This window comes from Podarcis tiliguerta (assembly GCF_965153285.1).
Source record: "Podarcis tiliguerta genome assembly, chromosome: 3".
NCBI lineage: Eukaryota > Metazoa > Chordata > Lepidosauria > Squamata > Lacertidae > Podarcis > Podarcis tiliguerta.
Genome location: NC_139536.1, coordinates 6,568,311 through 6,592,292, shown reverse-complemented (window position 1 = coordinate 6,592,292; position 23,982 = coordinate 6,568,311). Strand labels below are relative to the sequence as shown.

The following is a 23,982-nucleotide window of genomic DNA, read 5'->3' as shown; positions in this document are numbered from 1 at the left end:
TGGAGCCGACTGGCGCGAGTGCAGGGGCAAATCCACTGTTGCATTCAGAAGTCCCCCCCCCCCCCTTGTTTTCCTCCTCTAAAAAAGATGTGCGTGTTATGGTCAGGTGCGTGTTATAGAGCGAAAAATACGGTAAATATTTTTCCCCTTTTTATTTTCCAAAATCTTTTCTTCAGCTTTGACTTCCTGTCAAGTCCCTTTGCATATATTTTATCTTACATTTGAATGTACACAAAACAATAAACCTTTCTATATAATTTTTCTAATACATTCTGAAAACATAATAAATCCTTAATTGTTATCCACCTCCTTTTAGTTCCTTTATCACTCGAATGCTAGCACGGAGTGAAAACTATTATTGTATTTTTGAACATATCTTCTATAACCATCCAATTTTTCCGCAAATTTTTGCTTTGAGTTTCCTCTGAGTTTACTAGTCAATTGAGCCGTCTCCACCAATTCCTATAATTTGATTTGCCAATCTGTTATTTTTGGAGCCTCGTGATCTTTCCATCCCTTGGCCACAAGTGTACGAGCTGCTGTGGTTGCATACAAGAATACCTCTCTTAGATTTTTTGGGATCTATTTATCTATAATACTTAATAGAAATGCCTCCGGTTTTTTAGTAAAAGTTATCCCCATCATCTTTTTTAATTCATCATATATTCCCCCCCCCCAAAAAAAATCTTGATCTTTTCACACGTCCACCACATGTGGATCATGTCACCGTTATTTCCTCCACATCTCCAACAAGCATTCACCAAATTTTTATACATTCTTGATAATCTGGAAGGAGTGAGGTACCACCTATGAGCCATTTTCATCATGTTCTCTCTTATATTATAGCTGGCTGTAAATTTCAAATTTACCTTCCATAACTTTTCCCAATCTTTTAGCATAACTGGATGGCCCACATCTTGGGCCCACTTTATCACTGAAGCCTTAACCTCCTCATCCATTACTTCATAGTCTAAAAGAAGTCTATACATTTTTGTGATTATTTTAGTTTTACTATTCAGTAATTCTCTTTCAAATCTTGAAGGCTGCTTTTCAAAACCTATCTGCTTATCCTGTCTGAACATTTCATTCACCTGGAAGTAATCTAGCAAACTAGAAAGGTGATCTTTTATTTTCTCATAACTTATCAATATTAGTTGACCCTCCTCCTCCCTTAATATTGTGTTATACGTTATCCAGTTCTCTTTGATGTTTTGGTTTTTTTAACAGCGATTGCTTCCAATGGAGAGTTCCATCTTGGGGTTTTCTGTTCCAAATATCTTTTGTATTTTTCCCACACCTTATATAAAGCATTTCTTATTATATGATCTGAAAAACTCCGGTGCGCCTTTATTTTCCCATAATTAAGATAGCCATGCCATCCAAAACAGGTATCATGGCCTTCTAGATCTAAAATATCCCAATTTTTCAATAAACACCAATCTTTCAACCAGAGAAGACATGAGGCTTTGTAATATAGCTTCAAATCCGGTAACCCGAAGCCACCTCTTTCTACAGTATCTATTAATATCTTATGCTTTAGTCTTGGTCTTTTACCCTTCCACAAAAATTTAGAAATTTCTTTTTGCCACTTGTCAATACCACTGGTCTTTCCTATAATTGGAATCATTTGGAATAAAAAGAATAGCTTCGGTAAGACTATCATTTTAATTACCGAAATACTGCCCAGGAATGATAAATTTAAGCTTGTCCATGTCTCCAACTGTCTTTTGATATCTTTCCAACAATTAATATAATTATCTTCATACAAGTTAATATTCTTTGGTGTTATCCATAATCCTAAATACTTGATTTTTGGGTAGATTTTAATTTGTATTATTTTTTCTAATTCTGCTTTTTCATCTGGCGACAAATTTTTAACTAATGGTTTTGTCTTGTTTGAATTCAGTTTGAACCCCACAACTTTACCGTAGCCATATATTATTTCCAACGCCTTTGTTAAACTCTGTTTTGGTTGCTCCATAGTTATGATTAGATCAACAGCAAATGCCCTCATTTTGTAACTTCTATTTCCCAGCACAATCCCTTTTATTTCTTTTTCCTCCCTAAATTGTTTTCATAAAACTTCCAATGTTAATATAAAAATTAAGTGGGATAGTGGGCAACCTTGTCTGACCCCTTTACTGATTTCATACTCCTGTGATAAATTTCCATTTATTATAATTTTAGCTTTTTGTTTTGAATATATTGCTTCAATCCCTTTTACATAAAGGTAAAGGGACCCCTGACCATTAGGTCCAGTCATGACTGACTCTGGGGTTGTGGCGCTTATCTCGCTTTAGTGGCCGAGGGAGCCGGCGTACAGCTTCCGGGTCATGTGGCTAGCATGACTAAGCCGCTTCTGGCGAACCAGAGCAGCGCATGGAAATGCCGTTTATCTTCCCGCTGGAGCAGTACCTATTTATCTATTTGCACTGTGTGCTTTCGAACTGCTTGGTTGGCAGGAGCCCTTTTATATACTGCATACCAAAATCCATATGGTATAATAGACCTTTCATAAATTTCCAGGAGACCCTATCAAAAGCTTTTTCAGCATCTATGGCCGTTAAGCCTGCCTTCTTTTCTATTCTTAAGTCTAAATAATCTAATAAGTTTATAATGTTTCCAGTGTTGCTATAAATGTGCCTCCCGGGCAACAAGCCAGCTTGGTCATTGTGTATAATCATCTGGAAGACTTTTTTTGATCTTTCGGCTAAAATATTTGCATATAATTTATAATCATTATTTAGGAGTGCAATAGGCGTTAATAAGTAGATTGTCCGTTCCCTGTTTTGGAAATAATGCAATAAGGCTGTCTTTCCATGGGTTTTGGGGAAACAATATATAACGAAATGAAGAAAATGTTGAAATGGGCTATTCCCCAAAAGCCTGAAAGTATTTATGTACAGTAGCTAGAATATCATATGCACAGAAATTGAGAGATCAGAATGATGAATGTTTCTAAAGAATGGAGGCCTTTGTGGATTTAAAAAAGAAACTGTAGTCAGATGAAATTGTGGGCAGGATAAAAGCCATGGAGAAAAAATGATAAAATAACTTTAGTTCAGAAACTTTTTGTAATAGATAAAGATGTAATGCAGTAGAAAGTGTTTGAGTAGAAACATTGCAGAAGTGGGGGTGGGAAGTCAATTTATGAAACAATGTGAATATTTGATAGGAATATCATTGTGAATATGTTTGGGGGGAAAATAATAAAGAATTATACTACACATAAGAGAGAATGGTCTACACGGACACACAACAGTTCTTCAGGGTTCCTGGATGGGGAAATACCTGGGACTCAACCTGAGACCTTCTGTATTTGCAGCAGATGCTCTCCCATCTGAGCTTAAGCTGCTCTCTTATCTGCAACAACGTGGAAGTGGATGAAAACCAGAGCAAAGCTCAGGTAAAGGAACCTCATGGCTGCAGTTTCTTCTGAGCTCTCTGCCAAAGGGAAGGCACTCTAAGGCAGAAGGAAGTGGAGTTTGGATGGAACAAGGAGATTCTCTCCACTTATAGTGTTGCCGTGCCAAAAAGATGCTGAAACACACATTTGAGCATCTGAGTGGGAAATGCTGCAAACAGGTATTTCCTGCAGCTGTCAGCATTTGAACCGTCCAGGCCATTTTTTCTTAACTCATCCTAGGCAATCTATTCATCTTGGAGAACTTCTTGGGATTTACCTGAAGAACATCCTTTCTCAAACAATCACAACGTGTGCTGTACTTCGGGTGCGGTTTTTCCCATTCCATATCAATTAACAGATTTCCCGTCATCTCACAGAATCAGCTGCCACGTTCACGGCGCCTGGATGGAAAGGAAGCGGAATGTTGTTGAGTAGATTTGCTTTAATGCAGTCTGATGCAACCACAATTGCAGTACAGTGGTACTTTGGTTCTCAAACTTAATCCGTTCTGGAAGTCCATTACAAAACCAAGGCGCGCTTTTCCATAGTAAGTAATGCAAAATGGTTTAATCCATTCCAAACTTCTAAAAACAACCCCTAAAACAGCAATTTAACGTGAATTTTACTATTTAACGAGACGGTTGATCCATAAAATGAAAGCAATAAACAATGTACAGCAGTCACACAATCAGTCAATCACACACTCAAAACGGAGCACCTTTGGCTTCTGAAAAGGTTCGGCATCCGGAACACTTACTTCCAGGTTTGCAGCATTTGGGTTCCAAGTTGTTTGAGTACAGTGGAACCAAGGTACCACTGTACCTACAAAGAAAGAGTCTTTTCCATTGGCTTTTCTTCTGGTCTGCAGTTTTGGATTCATTTTTGCTTAATATGCTTGCTTCTGTGATGCTTGTATTTTTATGTGCTCCTCCCCTATTTTGTGACACCTCCCCCCCCCAAAAAAAACACACCATACAAATTAGTGGTTTTGTTACATCATTCACTATAAATAAACAGTATCTACAGTGGTATCTGGGGTTACATACGCTTCAGGGTACATAAGCTTCAGGTTACAGACTCCGCAAACCCAGAAATAGTGCTTCAGGTTAAGAACTTTGCTTCAGGATGAGAACAGAAATTGTGCTCTTGCGTCGCGGCAGCAGCAGGAGGCCCCATTAGCTAAAGTGGTGCTTCAGGTTAAGAACAGTTTCAGGTTAAGAACGGACCTCCGGAACGAATTAAGTACTTAACCTGAGGTACCAATGTAGATGTGACAAGACACCTATTAGTAGAAACCTTATTTATTATTAAATTATTAAATTGTTTTTTTTTCATTTATACCCTGTTTTTCAGGGGGGAAAGGCTCCCCAAGTGGCGTATGTGCAATCTCATTTTTTAAAAAAGAAATGGCACACAAGGATGAAAGAACAGGGAGGGAAGAGGGAAACAAAAGGCAACTCAGGCATTTTCAGTTGAATGGGGGGGAACCATTTGAAGCATCTGTTGTGTTGAGCTATTTCAATTGCTTTTGCTTGATTTGCGCATTGCAAACAGCTGAAAGTCCTTAAATCTTGAGAGTAAACCTGATTTGCAATGGGGTTTGAATAATGTCGATTGCAGCAGTTTAATTAACACTAGAAGCATATATACTTGATGTACTTCCAGGCATTGTGACTCTTTCAGTACAAGAACAGCAGGTGCTAAAACAGATTGCAATGGCATCTCCTCCTGCTTAACATCTGGAATAAGTTCTTGAGAAAAGGACACCTTGGCTGCAGCTTCCCAGCAGGAACAAGTCCCTGGGCAGAGAGGCACGTCATCTGCTGTATCCCAGCAAGAGCAATTCCTGGTGGAGGAAGGAACCTCATCTGTTCCTTTCCAGAAAAATGGCACTGCTTCCCCTGCTCCTCAACAACAGGATCAGGTCCCTCAGCTGAAGGGCATCACTACTGTTTTCACACGTATTGAATCACAGATCACATTATTCAGTGGGAACAAGTCGTCTTAGTATCATAGAATGATAGAAATGCAGAGTTGGAAGGTACCTCATGGTTCATCTTCTCCAACCCCTGCAATGCAGGAATCTCAGCTAAAGCATCCATGACAGATAACCATCCAAACTGTGCTTCAAAACCTCCAAGGAAGAAAAGTCCACAGTTGAACAGCTCTTACCAGGGCCGTCTTTAGCATATGTGCCACCGGGGTGCAAAGATCACCCAGCACCCCCAAATTTAGTTTAGGCCCCAAATTAACCTCCGCGCCATTGAACAAGGCCAACCACGCCCCACCACTGCCCTTTGCCTGCCACAGACTCCTCGCCCAGCGCCCGCCTGCTTCTCGCTTAACATTCATCATTAAATGCAGCTTGTGGAATTCATACCATGTGCTCTAGGCACGTTTTTGCGGAAATGGAAAATTTAAATCACGTGCTGGAAGACGCCAGTACAAAGTAGTTAGTCAAAGAAAATGCCGACAACTAGCGAAAATAAGCATTGCTTTTCAAACGATTTCTGTAAACGAATTTGAACTGGAAGTGATGAAATTAAAACACGCCGTTGTTGGGGTGCTGGGTGTTTTTTATAGATTTGTTGTTCTTCTTGTTTATATTTTTGGAAAGATGGGATCAAGTCATTAATTTATGTGGTTGCTTTTTTATTATTTTTTTAAAATAATATTTTATTAAGATTTTCCATAACGTAACAAAAAGGAAAAAGAAAAATACAAAAATAATAAAGAAAAACAATTAAAAACAATTCAATTTTTCATAACATATCTTGCATTTGCTTGTCTCCCGGACCTCCCCATACCTCCCCTCCTTGTATTCCAATTCAATTTATTTATTCAGCAAATCCTTTCCCTCTTTACTTTATCCTTATCTTGATCTTGATATATTATACCTTTAAGTTTTCACCTGTTAACATTCCGTTTTTACATATTCCTTCGTACCGTTGTTAACTAAAAACCCCTTAACCTCAATCCAACATCATTCTAACATTCATTAATTTTATAATATTTCTGTAAATAGTCTTTAAATTTCTTCCAATCTTCCTCCACCAACTCTTCTCCCTGGTTTCGGATTCTACCAGTCATTTCCGCCAATTCCATATAATCAATCACCTTCATCTGCCATTCTTCCAAAGTGGGTAATTCTTATGTCTTCCAATACTTCGCGATGAGTATTCTTGCTGCTGTTGTAGCATACATAAAGAAAGTTCTATCCTTCTTTAACACCGATTTATGTGGTTGCTTGGGGGAGAATGGGGTCATAAAATGTACATAAAACTACATGCAACACAAAAACAAGCATGCTAAGCAAAATGCTTATTGTCTAGAAATTGGTAAGGAGATCTGGTTTTCGTTTTTGCCTTCCTTTCTTGTCCTTTTCCACTTGTGTGCCATGTTTTGTTTTTTAAATTGTATGTAAGCTACTCTGGGGGTCTTATGGCTGCAAAGCAGAGTACAACTGATATAAAGAATTTAAACAATGTTTCTACCAAGATGTTTCTCCTCTCATCTTCTTGTTGTTGTTCTTGCTTGTGTTTATAACTTATGAATGATGGGATAAAGTAAATAATTTATGTGGGTGGGGGGGGAAGCATCTAATAGGGGCAATGGACATAAAACTATATGCATCACAATAACAAGCATGTTAAGCAAAATGCATCTAATAATGTGCAGGCCAGGAGAAAAGCACACTGAAACGTTTCTTTCTTGGTAGGTATGGCAACTGCAGTCGAACTGAACAGTCCAACCAAAAGAGGCCGCATCAACCTGCACTATGGCCAAGCTGTTACCCGAAATTCCACTTCTTTTCTATCCAGGCGCCATGAAGTTGGGAGCAGCTTTTGTGAGATGAAGGGAAATCTGTTAATTGATATGGAAAGAGAACAGGATGAGAAAGATTGTTCTGCAGATAAATCTTGGGATGGTCTGCAAGATGAATAAATTGCCTACGATGAGTTAAGAAAAAATGGCCTGGACGGTTCAGATGCTGACAGCTGCAGGAAATACCTGCTTGCAGCATTTCCCACTCAAATGCTCAAATGTGTGTTTCAGCATCTTTTTGGAACAACAACACTATAAATAAAGAGAACCTCCTTGTTCCATCCAAACTCGAGTGCCTTCTGCCTTAGAGTGCCTTCCCTTTGGCAGAGATCTCAGAAGAAACTGCAGCCATGAGGTTCCTCTTCATGAGCTTTGCTCTGGTCTTCATCTTCTTCCACGTTGTTGCAGGTAAGAGGGCACAGGGTGGGAGCATCTGCTGCAAATGCAGAAGGTCTCAGGTTGATTCCCAGGTATTTCCCTGGTCGGCAACACTTAAGACCTTCTGCCTGTCAGTGTAGACAGCTCTGAGCTTGATGGAACAACAGTCTTACTTGGCAGCTTCCTATCCTATCCAGCTGCTTAAAAAGGGGTGGGGAGGAAAGTATTTTAAAACCTATTTAATAATGAAATTGAATTTGAATACATGACTTTTGCAAAAGCAGCAATGTTCAGGATGCAGCCTTAGCAACCAGGAAATTCCATGGTGGTCATTTATATTGCTTGGAAAAGTTTGGAAAGTTAGTGTCCATGATCCCCAAGTCCTTCCTAATTCCAGAGGTCCTGGATCTATGAAGAGTAAATATCTGATGAAGCATTCCATTGTAGACCTAACCCAGCAAGTTTCTTTGTTAAAGAATGCCCACAGTTGCCACCTCAGGACCCCATGAGCATAACCAATGAAGAGATGGTGCCCACTGGGCAAATGGGTGCGCCTTACCCCCTCCTCACCTGGCTGGGAGCCAAGAAAGACTATATCCAGCACAGTTGGGTGTGAGCTGAGCAAGATACATTGGCAACACTACTGGGGAGATTGCAGAAAATACCATTCTCAGAGAGGGCACAAATGTCAAGGTATTTCTGAAGCTCAGAACAGCTGTATTTCTGATTAGCAGATGTTAAAAGCAAAGGGGAAACTTCAGTAGAATGGAATGAAGTCTGACTCAGTTGCCAATTATGTGGGTCTGTGGGTGTATTATCTGCTCATTTTTCTCCCCTTCCATTAGCAATCTATAAAATTTAGGCTTGGCGGCTGTGCTGAAAAGATCCCAGGAGCAGTAATCATCATCATAATGTTATGACTTATACACCACACAAGTGGCCGGGTGCAGCTGAGTGTCAGCACCCTTACAAGGTTCAGGAATCAGCTGGAGTGTTTGCAGAGAAGGAGGACTGATCTGACCCTTGCTAATGTTGGCCAATGAAATAGTAGTTAGCAGGTTGAGAGGCAGCAGAAGCCTGTAAAAGTTGGTCATCCCATTAAATACGCAGGGTTCTGGTTTGGAAAAAAAGTAGTTGTAACCCTTTTGCCCGCATTAAACAAATTTATTTCCTTTCTCTTTTACACAGGGCAATTTGCTTGTGAACTATTAGGAGGAACTTGCGAATTCCCAGCAACTACTAACTGCATCTATGGAGAAATTACAGGGGTCTTCTGTGGCAACAACGGAACCTGCTGCAGGAGTAAGTGATATCAATTGATTTGTTTGGGGGGGATTTGTTTTGTTTTTTTGCAAAATACACTAAAATGCAGTCAATAAATATTTATATAAACAAAAAGGTAAAGGTAAAGGACCCCTGACAGTTAAGTCCAGTCATGAATGACTCAGGGGTTGCAGCGCTCAGCTCGCTTTACTGGCCGAGGGAGCCCTCATTTGTCCACAGACAGTTTTTCCAGGACATGCGGCCAGCAAGACTAAGCCGCTTCTGGTGAAATCTGAGCAGCACATGGAAACACCGTTTACCTTCCCGCCGGAGCGCTACCTATTTATCTACTTGTACTTTGACATCAAATCAGGACTTCCCATGCCTGACAATGTAGACCAGTGAGATTCCACCATGAGCTCCCCAGCTGGCATTGGGCAAACCACGCTTTCAGTCTCAGCCTCAATCTCCCCATCAGTACATAATAATGGGACATAATAATACTGACTTGCTGTTACAGAAGGCTCTGAATATTTATTTTTTCATTCATTCATTCATTCATTCCTTCATTGATTTCATGTCCCACCTTTTACCCAATGGAGCTCAAGGTGCCTTCTGTGGTTCTTCCTAATTTAATCCTCACAACAACACTGCGAGGCAGATCAGGCTAAAAGTGAGTGACTGGCCCAAGGCCACTCTGTGAGCCTTATGATGAGGCTGGATTTGAAGGCTGGTCTCCCATTTCCTAGTCCAGGACCTCAGGCTCTCATACTTGGAAGTGCTCTTCCAAGGCTCAAAACAAAACGTCCGTACAATGAATGTTTCTGTTTTGCACAAGAAGTCCTTTCTAATAATGACAATTTAATTCATTATTAGGGCCTTGGGCCAGTCACACTTCTCTGAAGTCTCTCAGCCCCACTCACCTCACAGACTGTTTGTTGTGGGGGAGGAAGGGAAAGGAGAATGTTAGCCGCTTTGAGATTCCTTAAAAAGGGAGTGAAAGGCGGGATATCAAATCCAAACTCCTCTTCTTCTTCTAACTCTCCAAAATCTTAAGACAGCGCTGACTAAGCGAGGATGACCCAGCAGTCTGCTGCTGCTGAAGGAACACAAACATGATTTGGCAACAAAGATTCCCACTTCATTCTGCACTCACCAGAACTCAGCTGAAGTACAAAAATAATGTTGACCGGAGCATCAGTGAAATCAGGACTTCCCATGCCTGACAATCCAAGTCTGTGAGACTCCACCATGAGCTCACCAGGTGGCCTATGGATAACCATACTTTCACTCTCAGCCTCAATCTCCCCATCAGCATTATGGGACATAATAATACTGATTTGCTGTTACAGAAGGCTTTAATTTAATTCCCTCTTTTTTGCACAGATGAACCTCCATTGTGTAGACTCTCGGGAGGATTTTGCCAGGACCCAAGGACTGCGAACTGTACCTTTGGAGAGATTACAAACATCTCCTGTGGTCCTAATGCACGCTGCTGTAGGAGTAAGTGATATTCATGACTTGGTGGTCCCACTTGTGCAAGTTTTCTCATTTTTAATCCTGTTTTCCTGATCTACCCTCTACATCTTCACTGGAGAAAGCAGGGCTTTGCTTGTGCTTAAGGAAATAATCACTGAACAGTTTCTGGATCAGAGTAGCTGATAATACGCTCAGGGCATATTAATTCTGTTTTTAGAAGTAAAAAGTTGGATTCAGTTTTGATGCAGCACTTCTAGGTTCTGCAACTTCTTTTAAGCATTAGAGCCTCAAAGTTTTCATCTGTGCACAGGGAATTTTGTTGTCGCAGGTGTTCATATGGGTGCAAACTGTGCAGGCTGCTCTTCCCATGGGGAATAAAAAATGGCAGCTCTGATCTAAGTGTCTGATCTGAGAGCCAGTGTGGTGTAGTGGTTAAGAACGGTAGTCTCGTAATCTGGGGAACCGGGTTCGCGTCTCCGCTCCTCCACATGCAGCTGCTGGGTGACCTTGGGCCAGTCACACTTCTTTGAGGTCTGTCAACCCCACTCACCTCACAGAATGTTTGTTGTGGGGGAGGAAGGGAAAGGAGAATGTTAGCTGCTTTGAGATTCCTTAAAAAGGGAGTGAAAGGCGGGATATCAAATCCAAACTCCTCTTCTTCTTCTAACTCTCCAAAATCTTAAGACAGCGCTGAGTAAGTGAGGATGAGCCAGCAGTCTGCTGCTGCTGAAGGAACACAAATATGATTTGGCAACAAAGATTCCCACTTCATTCTGCACTCACCAGAACTCACCTGAAGTACAAAAATAATGTTGACCAGAGCATCAGTGAAATCAGGACTTCCCATGCTGGACAATCCAAGTCTGTGAGACTCTACCATGAACTCACCAGTTGGCCTATGGATAACCATACTTTCACTCTCAGCCTCGATCTTCCCATCAGCATTATGGGACATAATAATACTGATTTGCTGTTGCGTGTCGAGGTCCCCAATCCACCCCCCAAATAACTCACAACAGACACGTAATTTTTGTTTAAGATTTTTGGCATGATTTTGGCCACAACTTTATTCAAATACAAACCGTGAGTGGTTGTTTAGGCATTGGTTAAGACTATCTGTCCCCCCACCTGGGGACAGAACTGACTTCCGGGCACCACCGAAAGACAGTGCGGGGGAAAGCAAGTCGGGGAGAAATTGGAGCTGAGTCACAGACCCTCAACTCTCACCCGCCTGCTCCCCGAAGGCTTGCCGGCCCTAGTCCCATTCCAGGGATTGGACGAAAAGATGGCAAGCCCCAGGATTCCTTTAACGGAATTCCCTTTCCACAACAACCATGGAGGGGCAGGCACAGCCTATCCTAACCCCTCCTCCACCAATTTATAACCAATGCCTAACCACAACCTTACAAGTTGTGACGATTTGCTACGCAGTAGGCAAAAACCACCCAGCCAGCCAATTTGCCAGGTGGAAAAAATCCTACCAGGCCCCCGCTCAAAGGCAGACGACCCCATGACAGGCATAGCAAGGTCAACGCAACAACCCCTTACTCTAGGGCGGGTGATCCGTTGCACGCAGCAAAAGAGAAAGTACAAGGCTGCGTGCAGAGTATTTAAACATTTTACCCCTCCCACAAAAATTGCAACATAACTTTTACCCCAGCAACCCAGTGAACCAATCACTGCCCCAGGCCATCTTTAGAGACCCTGCCTGGTAACAGAGGGGTGGCTCAGTAGACCCCACCGCAACACGTGCTCTCCCTGAAGGAGAACACGCTTTACAGAAGGCTTTAATTTAATTTCTTCTCTTTTGCACAGATGAACCTCTACTGTGTAGACTCTCGGGAGGATTTTGCCAGGCGCCAAGGACTGCGAACTGTACCTATGAAGAGATTGCAAACGTCTACTGTGGTCCTAATGCACGCTGCTGTAGGAGTAAGTGATACCCATGAGTTGGTCCCACTCACGTGTGAATGTTTGCTCATTTTTAATCATGTTTTCCTGATCTACACTCTGGTTCTTCACTGGAGGAAGCACAATATGTTCTCTCAAATGATGAAAATCAACTTCCCTCTCTTTTGCACAGATGAACCTCCATTGTGTACACTCTTGGGAGGATTTTGCCAGGCCCCAAGGACTGCGAACTGTACCTATGAAGAGATTGCAAACGTCAACTGTGGCCCTAATGCACGCTGCTGTAGGAGTAAGTGATACCCATGATTGGTCCCACTCACATGTGAACGTTTGCTCATTGTTCATCCTGATTTCCTGATCTACACTCTGCATCTTCACTGGAGGAAGCAGAAGCAGGGCTTTTCTTGTGCTAAAGGGAATAGTGGTCAATCACTTTATAAATCAGGACATATTAACCCTATTTTTATATGTCTAAATTTGGATTCAGATTTGATGCAGCACTTCTACGTTCTGCATCTTCTTTTAAGCATTAGAGCCTCAAGGTTTACCTCTGTGCACAGGGAATTTTGATGCCACTGATGTTCATATGGGTGCCAACTGTGCACTTCCCCTGGGCAGTAAAAAATGGTGGCTCTTATCTAACTTTCCAAAATGTTAAGGCAACACTCAGTAAATGAGGATGAAGCGGCCGTCTGCTGCTGCTGAAAGAACGCATATGTGATTTGGCAACAAAGAGTCCCACTTCATTCTGCACTCACCAGACCTCACCTGAAGTACCAAAGTGCATCACAATATCCAGCAGAACCGGAGCTAGAAACCTCATGGTCCCTAAGAACCTGAACCAGGGGAGGAATTCTTCAATGCCAACAATGGTTATAGTTACAAGTAGGTAGCCATGTTGGTCTGCCGTAGTCAAAAGAAAATAAAAAAATTCCTTCCAGTAGCACCTTAGAGACCAACTACGTTTCTTATTGGTATGAGCTTTTGTGTGCATGCACACTTCTTCAGATACACACAATGGTGAAACAGTGGTATCTCAGGTTAAATACTTAATTCATTCCGGAGGTCCGTTTTTAACCTGAAACTGTTCTTAACCTGAAGCACCACTTTAGTTAATGGGGCCTCCCACTGCTATCGTGCAGCCCGAGCATGATTTCTGTTCTCATCCTGAAGCAAAGTTCTTAACCTGAGGAACTATTTCTGGGTTAGCGGAGTCTGTAACCTGAAGCATATGGAACCTGAAGCATATGTAACCCAAGGTACCACTGTAGTTAATTCTGCCTTTTAGAAATACTGGAGAAATGAATTGAAAAGCAACTGCAATCTGAGGCTGGAGATGAGAAATAATTTAATAGATCTATTCTAGCCTGTAGCCAGTTCTGAACCCACGTTTTAAAAAGGAAAACGACTGATTTGAGTGTCTCCTAAGTCAAGAGACTGGAAGGGTACAAGATTTGAAAGCTGTTTGTTTTGAGGAACATTGGAGGAGCTCAGCATGTTTAGCCTGGAGAAGAGAAGGTTAATTTGAGGGAGAGACATGATTGCAGCCTCTAAATATTTGCACGGCTGCCATGTGGAAGTTGTTCCAGAGGGCAGGACTAGAACCAAAGGGGTGGAAATGACAGAGAAGCAGGTTTTGAGGGACAATATGTGAAGGATCTTGTTATTGAAGATCCTGCATTGAACAAGGGTTGGACTAGTTGATCTCCAGGTCATTTTTGGCTCTCCATCCAGCTGTTCACTCACTGAACATTCTGCTAATAAATCACTTTTTAGTAGGATTATTTTCTTCTCCAAATCTTCTTTTCTTTTCTAAAAAAACACACAAACTAATTTTTATTTAGGAAGGTTTATTTATTACTTCATTTTTATCTTGCTCTTCTTCCCAAAGGAGACTTGGGAACAGATATCTCTAATCACTTCATATAGAACTATTCATATTAAACTCTTTTTAATTAAACTCTTTTTACAAATTGCTATCTGTAACACCCGGTGAACCATTACTTTGTTTTTGTCATTTATTTTTGGCAAAATAGATCAAAATACAGTAGATAAATAAGGTCCCTCTAAATACACCCATTCTGTCAAAAAATTATGTAATTGACCAGAGCTTCAGTCAAATCAGGACTTTCCTCTCCATGCCTGTCCATCTAAATCACTGACCATCTTGCTGTCCAGGACAAGGTGTCTGTTGGGTTCTATGCTATGGCAAGGCTAGGTAAAATTGGGGCAAGAGGAGACAAGGTGCCGGCTGCCCTCTGAGGAATACAGCTCTAAAGCTGCTCCATCAAGGAACAAGCTGAATTGGGGGCTTTATGTTGTAGCAGCAGCAGCCGTATAGAAAAACAATGTGGTGTAGGAGTTAGAGTGCTGGAGGAGGACCTGGCAGATCAGGATTCAAGTCCCCACTTGGCCAAGAAGCTCACCTTGGGCCAGTCACTGCAACTCAGCCTAATCTACTTAACAGGGTGGTTGCAATATAAATATCAGAAAAAAAGATAAAATAATAGTTAGCACCACCTTTCCTGCAAGATGCGGTGTCAATTTGAGGTTTCAGCCTTTGTCATCACCTCCTACATCAATGGAGTGTGGGATCCTCAGGTCTCCCTGGGACTTTGTGTGGTAGAGTCCTCAGAGTCAGTGGCTGCCAGTGGCCCATCCTGACATCCAGGATGGCTCAGAGGATGTCAGCACTGATGTTCCTCTGAGAGCTCTTCTGGGGCTGGGCCTGCATGTCCTCTTCATTTCTGCTACAGATTCCTTAAATGTTCCATTGAGTCCTTCCAACACTACAGTTTTATGATCCTCCCTCATCTCCTGAAGGTGAGCAATCCGACTCCAGGCTCATGAAAGTGCCATCAATTATTTCTTTCTTTCTTTTATGCAGGATAATTATCAATGTAAGAGGAAATGGGGGTTCTGCCAGGAGGAACTCACCAAATGCAGCCCGCCTGGTCTAACTCTTCCTGCTTACTGTGCCTTCAATGCACAATGCTGTGCCCTTGAGTGACATCAGTGAGCAGCCCACAATCATGGGCGAGAATGTCTGACGACTACACTGATTCTTCTGGATCTTTGCTTCTGGAAGTGTTCCTGATCAATCTATTTGTTAAGCAAGCAATGAAACAAAGATCAGTCTGTTCAGATGATCATCAAATTAAATACATATTAACCTGCAAATTTGAAATTGTATTTTTTTTTATTTTTTGAAAAAGGATCTATGACTAAATATGACCCTCCTCTGGTGGAAGTGCATCATATCTGCCCCAAATTCCTCTTCACTGAAGTTCTTATCCCCGTGTCCCAGGAGCAGATAACTGCAGCCAATGCTTTCCATGCACCCAGGCAGAGCTTGGGTTTCGCTGCCCAGCTGGTTATGTGAACATGGGTGGGATAGGCTGAACTCAACCCAGACTGGAGCCATGACGTAAATGGAGCTGATTATTCAGGAGCCACTGCCTTGTGGGTGCCCATAGGTCATTGGGAGTGGTATTTGATGCTGCTGAATGCACATCAGGTTTATTGATTTCTATGGGTGTACTCTGAGTAGGACTCGGAATTTTCTGAAGGGGTGTTTTCTGGAATTTTGAGAAGGAAAGAAGGAACTCAGAGAGGTGCCAGGGAGAGAGTGTAGACTAAAGAGTCGGGAAGGGCTATTGCTGCCTAGTGATCAAGATCCCAGATTCAGTCATTGATCTGGCTCTTTCTTTTCAACTTTAATTTACATACATTAATTCATAACATAGCCAAGTATAATTGCAGATGCCAATTAAAATAAAATACAAGCAGAAAAGGATATCTAAAGTTCAACACATAGGAACACATATCCATGCCACTTTTCTCTCCCAACTTTCCTCAAGGAAGTCAAGGTGATGTACATCATTTTCTCCCATGAGCCCATGTCTCCCAGGTCTTAGACCAATACCACGCTGGTGCCGTTGCCCTGAGTTCCATAGTCACCATTACCTAAAAGGCCCTCTGCCTGCTTCCCTGTAACCTCTTCTCTCCCAATGAAGGAAACGCCAGAAGGTCCTTGGAGCTGCACCTCCATGTCCGGGCTGAATGAAGAGGGTAGAGATGCTCCTTCAGGTATACTTCCACAATGTGATCATTGACTGGTTAGGAAGACTCCAGGGAGGAGAAAGAATCAGCAGTGGAAAGGAGAAACAATGTTAGGAAACCAGGTTGGGGCAGGGGGCGCTGAAATGGACTGAGGAAAGGGTATGTTTTGGGGGGGCGGGGAGGTAGTGTCGGTGGCTACCTTGAGTGGGCTCAGCTCATCCTCATGCTGCTTATAATTTCTTCCCCCTCTCCCTTTGGCTTCAACCCATGCAGAATATACCAGGGCTTGTGGGAATTGCAGTTCATGGATGATGGGAATTGTAGTCCAACAACAATCGGAGGGTCACAGATCCACTATGCCTAATGTCAAGTCAAGATTGCTTATTCATCAACAGTTCTGATTCAACTTGGACATCCCAGAATTACAGAAGATATCCCAGTTTCTGATTGGATGTCCTGGTTTTTGTGCTGAGCTCCCTCGACAGTCATCTGGCTCTTGTGAGAGCTCAGCACCCAAAGACAAATGTCTTTGGCAAAAAAAAAAAAAAAAAAAGGCAGCTGCGCTTTAGTCCATGGAAGCAGAGGAGGAGGGGAGCTGCTGGTGATGCAAGTCAGGCTGCCCCCACTGGACTCAGTTGCCATGCTTCCTCTGCCCAGTGCTGCCCCCACTGGAGGAGGAGGAGACCACAACAACAGGGGGCAGAAGATGGGAAGCCCCAGCTCATTTGCCTGGGAGTATGGCACTGAAAGAAGCACATCCCAAGTTTAATTGGCAAAATGTTGGAGGGTCTGAGATTTTGTTATCAAACCATCCATCCATGTTCCCTGTGCTAATACTTGGTTGTCTGGCAGAAATTCCAGTAAACTGGGCAAGCCTTGCGTGTGTCATAGTTTAGAAACACAGATGTTATGTACTGAGTTGAATAAGATCCAAAAGGCAGCAGTCTGATTGGTCCTAGAAGAATAGGATTCAGAATGCAGCAGTCTGATTGGTCCGCAGCAGCCACCCAATCCAGCCCCAGGTGGAAGTGAATCCACAACCTGATTGGCCTACAGGAGAATCCCAGAATTAGCCAATCACTTGCGGCCCATTGTGTAAATAATGTATATAAAGCAGACATTCTGGGGGAACTTTCATTCCTCAATGTTAGGATATTTCCGTTCCACCTTACAAAGGGAGCAGGCTGTTGTGTGTCACAAGCCTGCGTACGTCCTGCTCACAGGGAGTTTCCGTTTTGTATATGGCATTCAAGAAGGATATTGACCAGAGGAGCAGAGGAGGGCTGTCAAATGATCAAGGCTCTGGAGGCCGAGCCTTATGTGGAAGATGGCTGAAGGAGCTGGGTATGTTGAGCCTGCAAATGAGGAGATTGAGAGGAGATATGATAGCCATCTTTAAATAACACAAGGGCTGTCACATTGAAGAGGGAGCAAGCTTGTTTTCTCATGCCTTGGAGGGTAGGACTCTAACCAATCGGTTCAAGTTACAAGAAAAGGGATTCTGACTTGGGGGGGGGGAATTAATGAAAAAAACATCTGTTCAACAGTGGAACGGTCTCCCTCAGGAGGTTGTGGACGCTCCTTCGTTGGAGGCTATTAAGCAGAGGTTGGGTGGCCATCTGTCTGGGATGCTTTAGCTGAGATTCCTGCATTGCAGGGGGATGGAGTAGATGATCCTCAGGGTCCCTTCCAATTCTCTGATTCTATAATTCTATCACTATATAAAGAAACCTCATTAGGTACTTTGTTTATATAACATACGGTTAGTTGGGTGATATCCTTTGGTATGGTTATACCTAGATATCTAAATATCTAAATATCTAAATATCTAAATCAGTTCCATATCCTCTGCAAATATGGAACTGATAATCCTTAGCTGAATAAATAGTCACCTTTACTTCCAGGAAGCAATTCCAACTTTGCCCAATTTATAGAATATCAAGAAGTTTGACCAAAATGATCTATCATTTGCATCAATCTTGGAAAAGAAGTCATGGGAAAAGGAAATGAAATTTACTGCTCCTTTTACAGTTATAGAAAGTCATTTTAAAATGAGGTGCAGGTGGTATGGAATGCCAAATAAACTGGCCAAGATGTATAAAAATTTGTCAAGTAAATGCTGGAAATGTAAGCAAAAAATGGCTCATTCTTCTTAACGTGGTGGACATGCAAAACAGCTAAAGGTTTTTTTTAAAAAAATAATTTTTATTGAATGATTTTATGTTACAAAAAACAATACAGCCATACTACCACTAAATATAATTAAGAAATAAAAATTACATACATCGATATTTAGTTTGTTATCTGTTATTTACCGTCTTATTTCCTCCCAAACATTGCATACAACAACACACATATGTGCAGACACCCACACCCTCAGAGAAAATGATAATAATGAAAGTACCGTACTTTTCTCTCTACAACACACAGATTTTTTCTCCTAAAAAGTAAGGGGAAATGTCTGTGCGTGTTATTGCGCGAATGTGTGGTCCCTGGAGCCGACTGGCACGAGTGCAGTGGCAAATCCACTGTATCATTCAGAATCCCCCCCCCCCCCGTTTTCCTCCTCTAAAAAAGATGTGCGTATTATGGTCAGGTGCGTGTTATAGAGCGAAAAATACGGTAAATATTTTTTCCCCTTTTTATTTTCCAAAATCTTTTCTTCAAGTTTGACTTCCTGTCAAGTCCCTTTGCATATATTTTATCTTACATTTGAATGTACACAAAACAATAAACCTTTCTATATAATTACATTCTATATAATTACATTCTGAAAATATAATAAATCCTTAATTGTTATCCACCTCCTTTTAGTTCCTTTATCACTCGAATGCTAGCACGGAGTGAAAACTATTATTGTATTTTTGAACATATCTTCTATAACCATCCAATTTTTCCGCTAATTTTTGCTTTGAGTTTCCTCTGAGTTTACTAGTCAATTGAGCTGTCTCCACCAATTCCTGTAATTTGATTTGCCAATCTGTTATTTTTGGAGCATCGTGATCATTCCATCCCTTGGCCACAAGTATATGAGCCACTGCGGTTGCATACAAAAATACCTCTCTTAGATTTTTTGGGATCTCTTTATCTATAATACTTAATAGAAATGCCTCCGGTTTTTTAGTAAAAGTTATCCCCATCATCTTTTTTAATTCATCGTATATTCCCCCCCCCAAAAAAAATCTTGATCTTTTCACACGTCCACCACATGTGGTTCATGTCACCTTTATTTCCTCCACATCTCCAACAAGCATTCACCAAATTTTTATACTTTCTTGATAATCTGGAAGGAGTGAGGTACCACCTATGAGCCATTTTCATCATGTTCTCTCTTATATTATAGCTGGCTGTAAATTTCAAATTTACCTTCCATAACTTTTCCCAATCTTTTAGCATAACTGGACGGCCCACATCTTGGGCTCACTTTATCACTGAAGCCTTAACCTCCTCATCCATTAAAAGAAGTCTATACATTTTTGCGATTATTTTAGTTTTACCATTCAGTAATTCTCTTCAAATCTTGAAGGCTGCTTTTCAAAACCTATCTGCTTATCCTGTCTGAACATTTCATTCACCTGGAAGTAATCTAGCCAACTAGAAAAGTGATCTTTTATTTTCTCATAACTTATCAATTTTAGTTGACCCTCCTCCTCCCTTAATATTGTGTTATATGTTATCCAGTTCTCTTTGATGTTTGTTTTTTTTAACAGCAATTGCTTCTAATGGAGAGTTCCATCTTGGGGTTTTCTGTTCCAAATATCTTTTGTATTTTCCCCACACCTTATATAAAGCATTTCTTATTATATGATTTGAAAAACTCCGGTGCGCCTTTATTTTCCCATAATTAAGATAGCCATGCCATCCAAAACGGGTGTCATGGCCTTCTAGATCTAAAATATCCCAATTTTTCAATAAACACCAATCTTTCAACCAGAGAAGACATGAGGCTTCGTAATATAGCTTCAAATCCGGTAACCCGAAGCCACCTCTTTCTACAGTATCTATTAATATCTTATGCTTTACTCTTGGTCTTTTACCCTTCCACAAAAATTTAGAAATTTCTTTTTGCCACTTGTCAATACTGCTGGTCTTTCCTATAATTGGAATCATTTGGAATAAAAAGAATAGCTTCGGTAAGACTATCATTTTAATTACCAAAATACAGCCCAGGAATGATAAATTTAAGCTTGTCCATGTCTCCAACTGTCTTTTGATATCTTTCCAACGATTAATATAATTATCTTCATGCAAGTTAATATTCTTTGGTGTTATCCATAATCCTAAATACTTGATTTTTGGGTGGATTTTAATTTGTATTATTTTTTCTAATTCTGCTTTTTCATCTGGCGACAAATTTTTAACTAATAGATTTGTCTTGTTTAAATTCAATTTGAACCCCGCAACTTTACCGTAGCCATATATTATTTGAAACGCCTTTGTTAAACTCTGTTTTGGTTGCTCCGTAGTTATAATTAGATCGTCAGCAAATGCCCTCATTTTGTAACTTCTATTTTCCAGCACAATCCCTTTTATTTCTTTTTCCTCCCTAATTCATTTACATAAAACTACCAATGTTAATATAAAAATTAAGGGGGATAGTGGGCAACCTTGTCTGACCCCTTTACTGATTTCACACTCCTGTGATAAATTTCCATTTATTATAATTTTAGCTTTTTGTTTTGAATATATTGCTTCAATCCCTTTTATATAAAGGTAAAGGGACCCCTGACCATTAGGTCCAGTCATGACTAACTCTGGGGTTGCGGCGCTTATCTCGCTTTACTGGCCGAGGGAGCCGGCGTACAGCTTCCGGGTCATGTGGCTAGCATGACTAAGCCTCTTCTGGCAAACCAGAGCAGCGCATGGAAATGCCATTTACCTTCCCGCTGGAGCGGTACCTATTTATCTACTTGCACTGTGTGCTTTCGAACTGCTTGGTTGGCAGGAGCCCTTTTATATACTGCATACCAAAATCCATATGGTATAATAGACCTTTCATAAATTTCCAGGAGACCCTATCGAAAGCTTTTTCAGCATCTATGGCCATTAAGACTGCCTTCTTTTCTATTCTTAAGTCTAAATAATCTAATAAGTTTATAATGTTTCTAGTGTTGCTATAAATGTGCCTCCCGGGCAAAAAGCCAGCTTGGTCATTGTGTATAATCATCTGGAAGACTTTTTTTGATCTTTCGGCTAAAATATTTGCATATAATTTATAATCATTCTTTAGGAGTGCAATAGGCCTATAGTTGTTAAGAAGTAGATTGTCCATTCCCTGTTTTGGAATTAATGCAATAAGGCTGTCTTTCCATGGGTTTTGGGGAAACAATATATAATGAAATGAAGAAAATGTTGAAATGGGCTATTCCCAAAAAGCCTGAAACTATTTGTGTACAGTAGTTAGAATATCATATGCACAGAAATTGAGAGATCACAAAGATGAATGTTTCTAAAGAATGGAGGCCTTTGTGGATTTAAAAAAGAAACTGTAGTCAGATGAAATTTTGGGCAGGATAAAAGCTGTGGAGAAAAAATGATAAAATAACTTTAGTTCAGAAACTTTTTGTAATAGATAAAAATATAATGCAGTAGAAAAGGTTTGAGTAGAAACATTGCAAAAGTGGGGGTGGGAAGTCAATTTATGAAACAATGTGACTATTTGATAGGAATATCATTGTGAATATGTTTGGGGGAAAATAATAAAGAATTATACTACACATAAGAGAGAATGGTCTACACGGACACACAACAGTTCTTCAGGGTTTCTGGATGGGGAAATACCTGGGACTCAACCTGAGACCTTCTGTATTTGCAGCAGATGCTCCCCCATCTGAGCTTGAGCTGCTCTCTTATCTGCAACAACGTGGAAGTGAATGAAAACCAGAGCAAAGCTCAGGTAAAGGAACCTCATGGCTGCAGTTTCTTCTGAGCTCTCTGCCAAAGGGAAGGCACTCTAAGGCAGAAGGAAGAGGAGTTTGGATGGAACAAGGAGGTTCTTTTTACTTAGAGTGTTGCCGTGCCAAAAAGATGCTGAAACACACATATGTGCATCTGAGTGGGAAATGCTGCAAACAGGTATTTCCTGCAGCTGTCAGCATTTGAACTGTCCAGGCCATTTTTTCTTGTCATCCTAGGCAATCTATTCATCTTGGAGAACTTCCTAGGATTTACCTGAAGAACATCTCAAACAATCACAACATATGCTGTACTTTGGGTGCGGTTTTCTCCATTCCATATCAATTAACAGATTTCCCGTCATCTCACAGAATCAGCTGCCACGTTCACGGCGCCTGGATGGAAAGGAAGCGGAATGTTGTTGAGTAGATTTGCTTTAATGCAGTCTGATGCAACCACAATTGCAGTACAGTGGTACTTTGGTTCTCAAACTTAATTCGATCCGGAAGTCCATTACAAAACCAAGGCGCGCTTTTCCATAGAAAGTAATGCAAAATGGTTTAATCCATTCCAAACTTCTAAAAACAACCCCTAAAACAGCAATTTAACGTGAATTTTACTATTTAACGAGACGGTTGATCCATAAAATGAAAGCAATAAACAATGTACAGCAGTCACACAATCAGTCAATCACACACTCAAAACGGAGCACCTTTGGCTTCTGAAAAGGTTCGGCATCCGGAACACTCACTTCCAGGTTTGCAGCATTTGGGTTCCAAGTTGTTTGAGTACAGTGGAACCAAGGTACCACTGTACCTACAAAGAAAGAATCTTTTCCATTGGCTTTTCTTCTGGTCTGCAGTTTTGGATTCATTTTTGCTTAATATGCTTGCTTCTGTGATGCTTGTATTTTTATGTGCTCCTCCCCTATTTTGTGACACCTCCCCCCCCCAAAAAAAAACACCATACAAATTAGTGGTTTTGTTACATCATTCACTATAAATAAACAGTATCTACAGTGGTATCTGGGGTTACATACGCTTCAGGGTACATAAGCTTCAGGTTACAGACTCCGCAAACCCAGAAATAGTGCTTCAGGTTAAGAACTTTGCTTCAGGATGAGAACAGAAATTGTGCTCTGGCGGCACGGCAGCAGCAGGAGGCCCCATTAGCTAAAGTGGTGCTTCAGGTTAAGAACAGTTTCAGGTTAAGAACGGACCTCCGGAATGATTTAAGTACTTAACCTGAGGTACCAATGTAGATGTGACAAGACACCTGTTAGTAGTAACCTTATTTATTATTAAATTATTAAATTGTTTTCTTTCATTTATACCCTGTTTTTCAGGGGGGAAAGGCTCCCCAAGTGGCGTATGTGCAATCTCATTTTTTAAAAAAGAAATGGCACACAAGGATGAAAGAACAGGGAGGGAAGAGGGAAACAAAAGGCAACTCAGGCATTTTCAGTTGAATGGGGGGGAATCATTTGAAGCATCTGTTGTGTTGAGCTATTTCAATTGCTTTTGCTTGATTTGCACATTCCAAACAGCTGAAAGTCCTTAAATCTTGAGAGTGAACCTGATTTGCAATGGGGTTTGAATAATGTCGATTGCAACAGTTTAATTAAGACTAGAAGCATATATACTTGATGTACTTCCAGGCATTGTGACTCTTTCAGTACAAGAACAGCAGGTGCTAAAACAGATTGCAATGGCATCTCCTCCTGCTTAACATCTGGAAAAAGTTCCTGAGAAAAGGACACCTTG

The 23,982-nt window shown here is 41.0% G+C and overlaps 2 protein-coding genes across 2 annotated transcripts in view; one reads left to right on the top strand and one right to left on the bottom strand.

The window, feature by feature from the left end:
* BLK (BLK proto-oncogene, Src family tyrosine kinase) overlaps positions 1-23,982 on the bottom strand; it is an 819,573-nt gene that overhangs the window by 318,719 nt on the left and 476,872 nt on the right. The window lies entirely within an intron of this gene.
* LOC310673733 (uncharacterized protein) overlaps positions 1-23,982 on the top strand; it is a gene marked incomplete at its 3' end in the record, with an annotated part of 95,105 nt that overhangs the window by 65,482 nt on the left and 5,641 nt on the right. Inside the window, exons 8-10 of the mRNA XM_083432324.1 lie at positions 10,259-10,375; positions 12,167-12,283; positions 12,435-12,551. Coding sequence (XP_083288450.1) covers positions 10,259-10,375; positions 12,167-12,283; positions 12,435-12,551 — 351 coding nt within the window. The remainder of the gene's footprint in view (positions 1-10,258; positions 10,376-12,166; positions 12,284-12,434; positions 12,552-23,982) is intronic.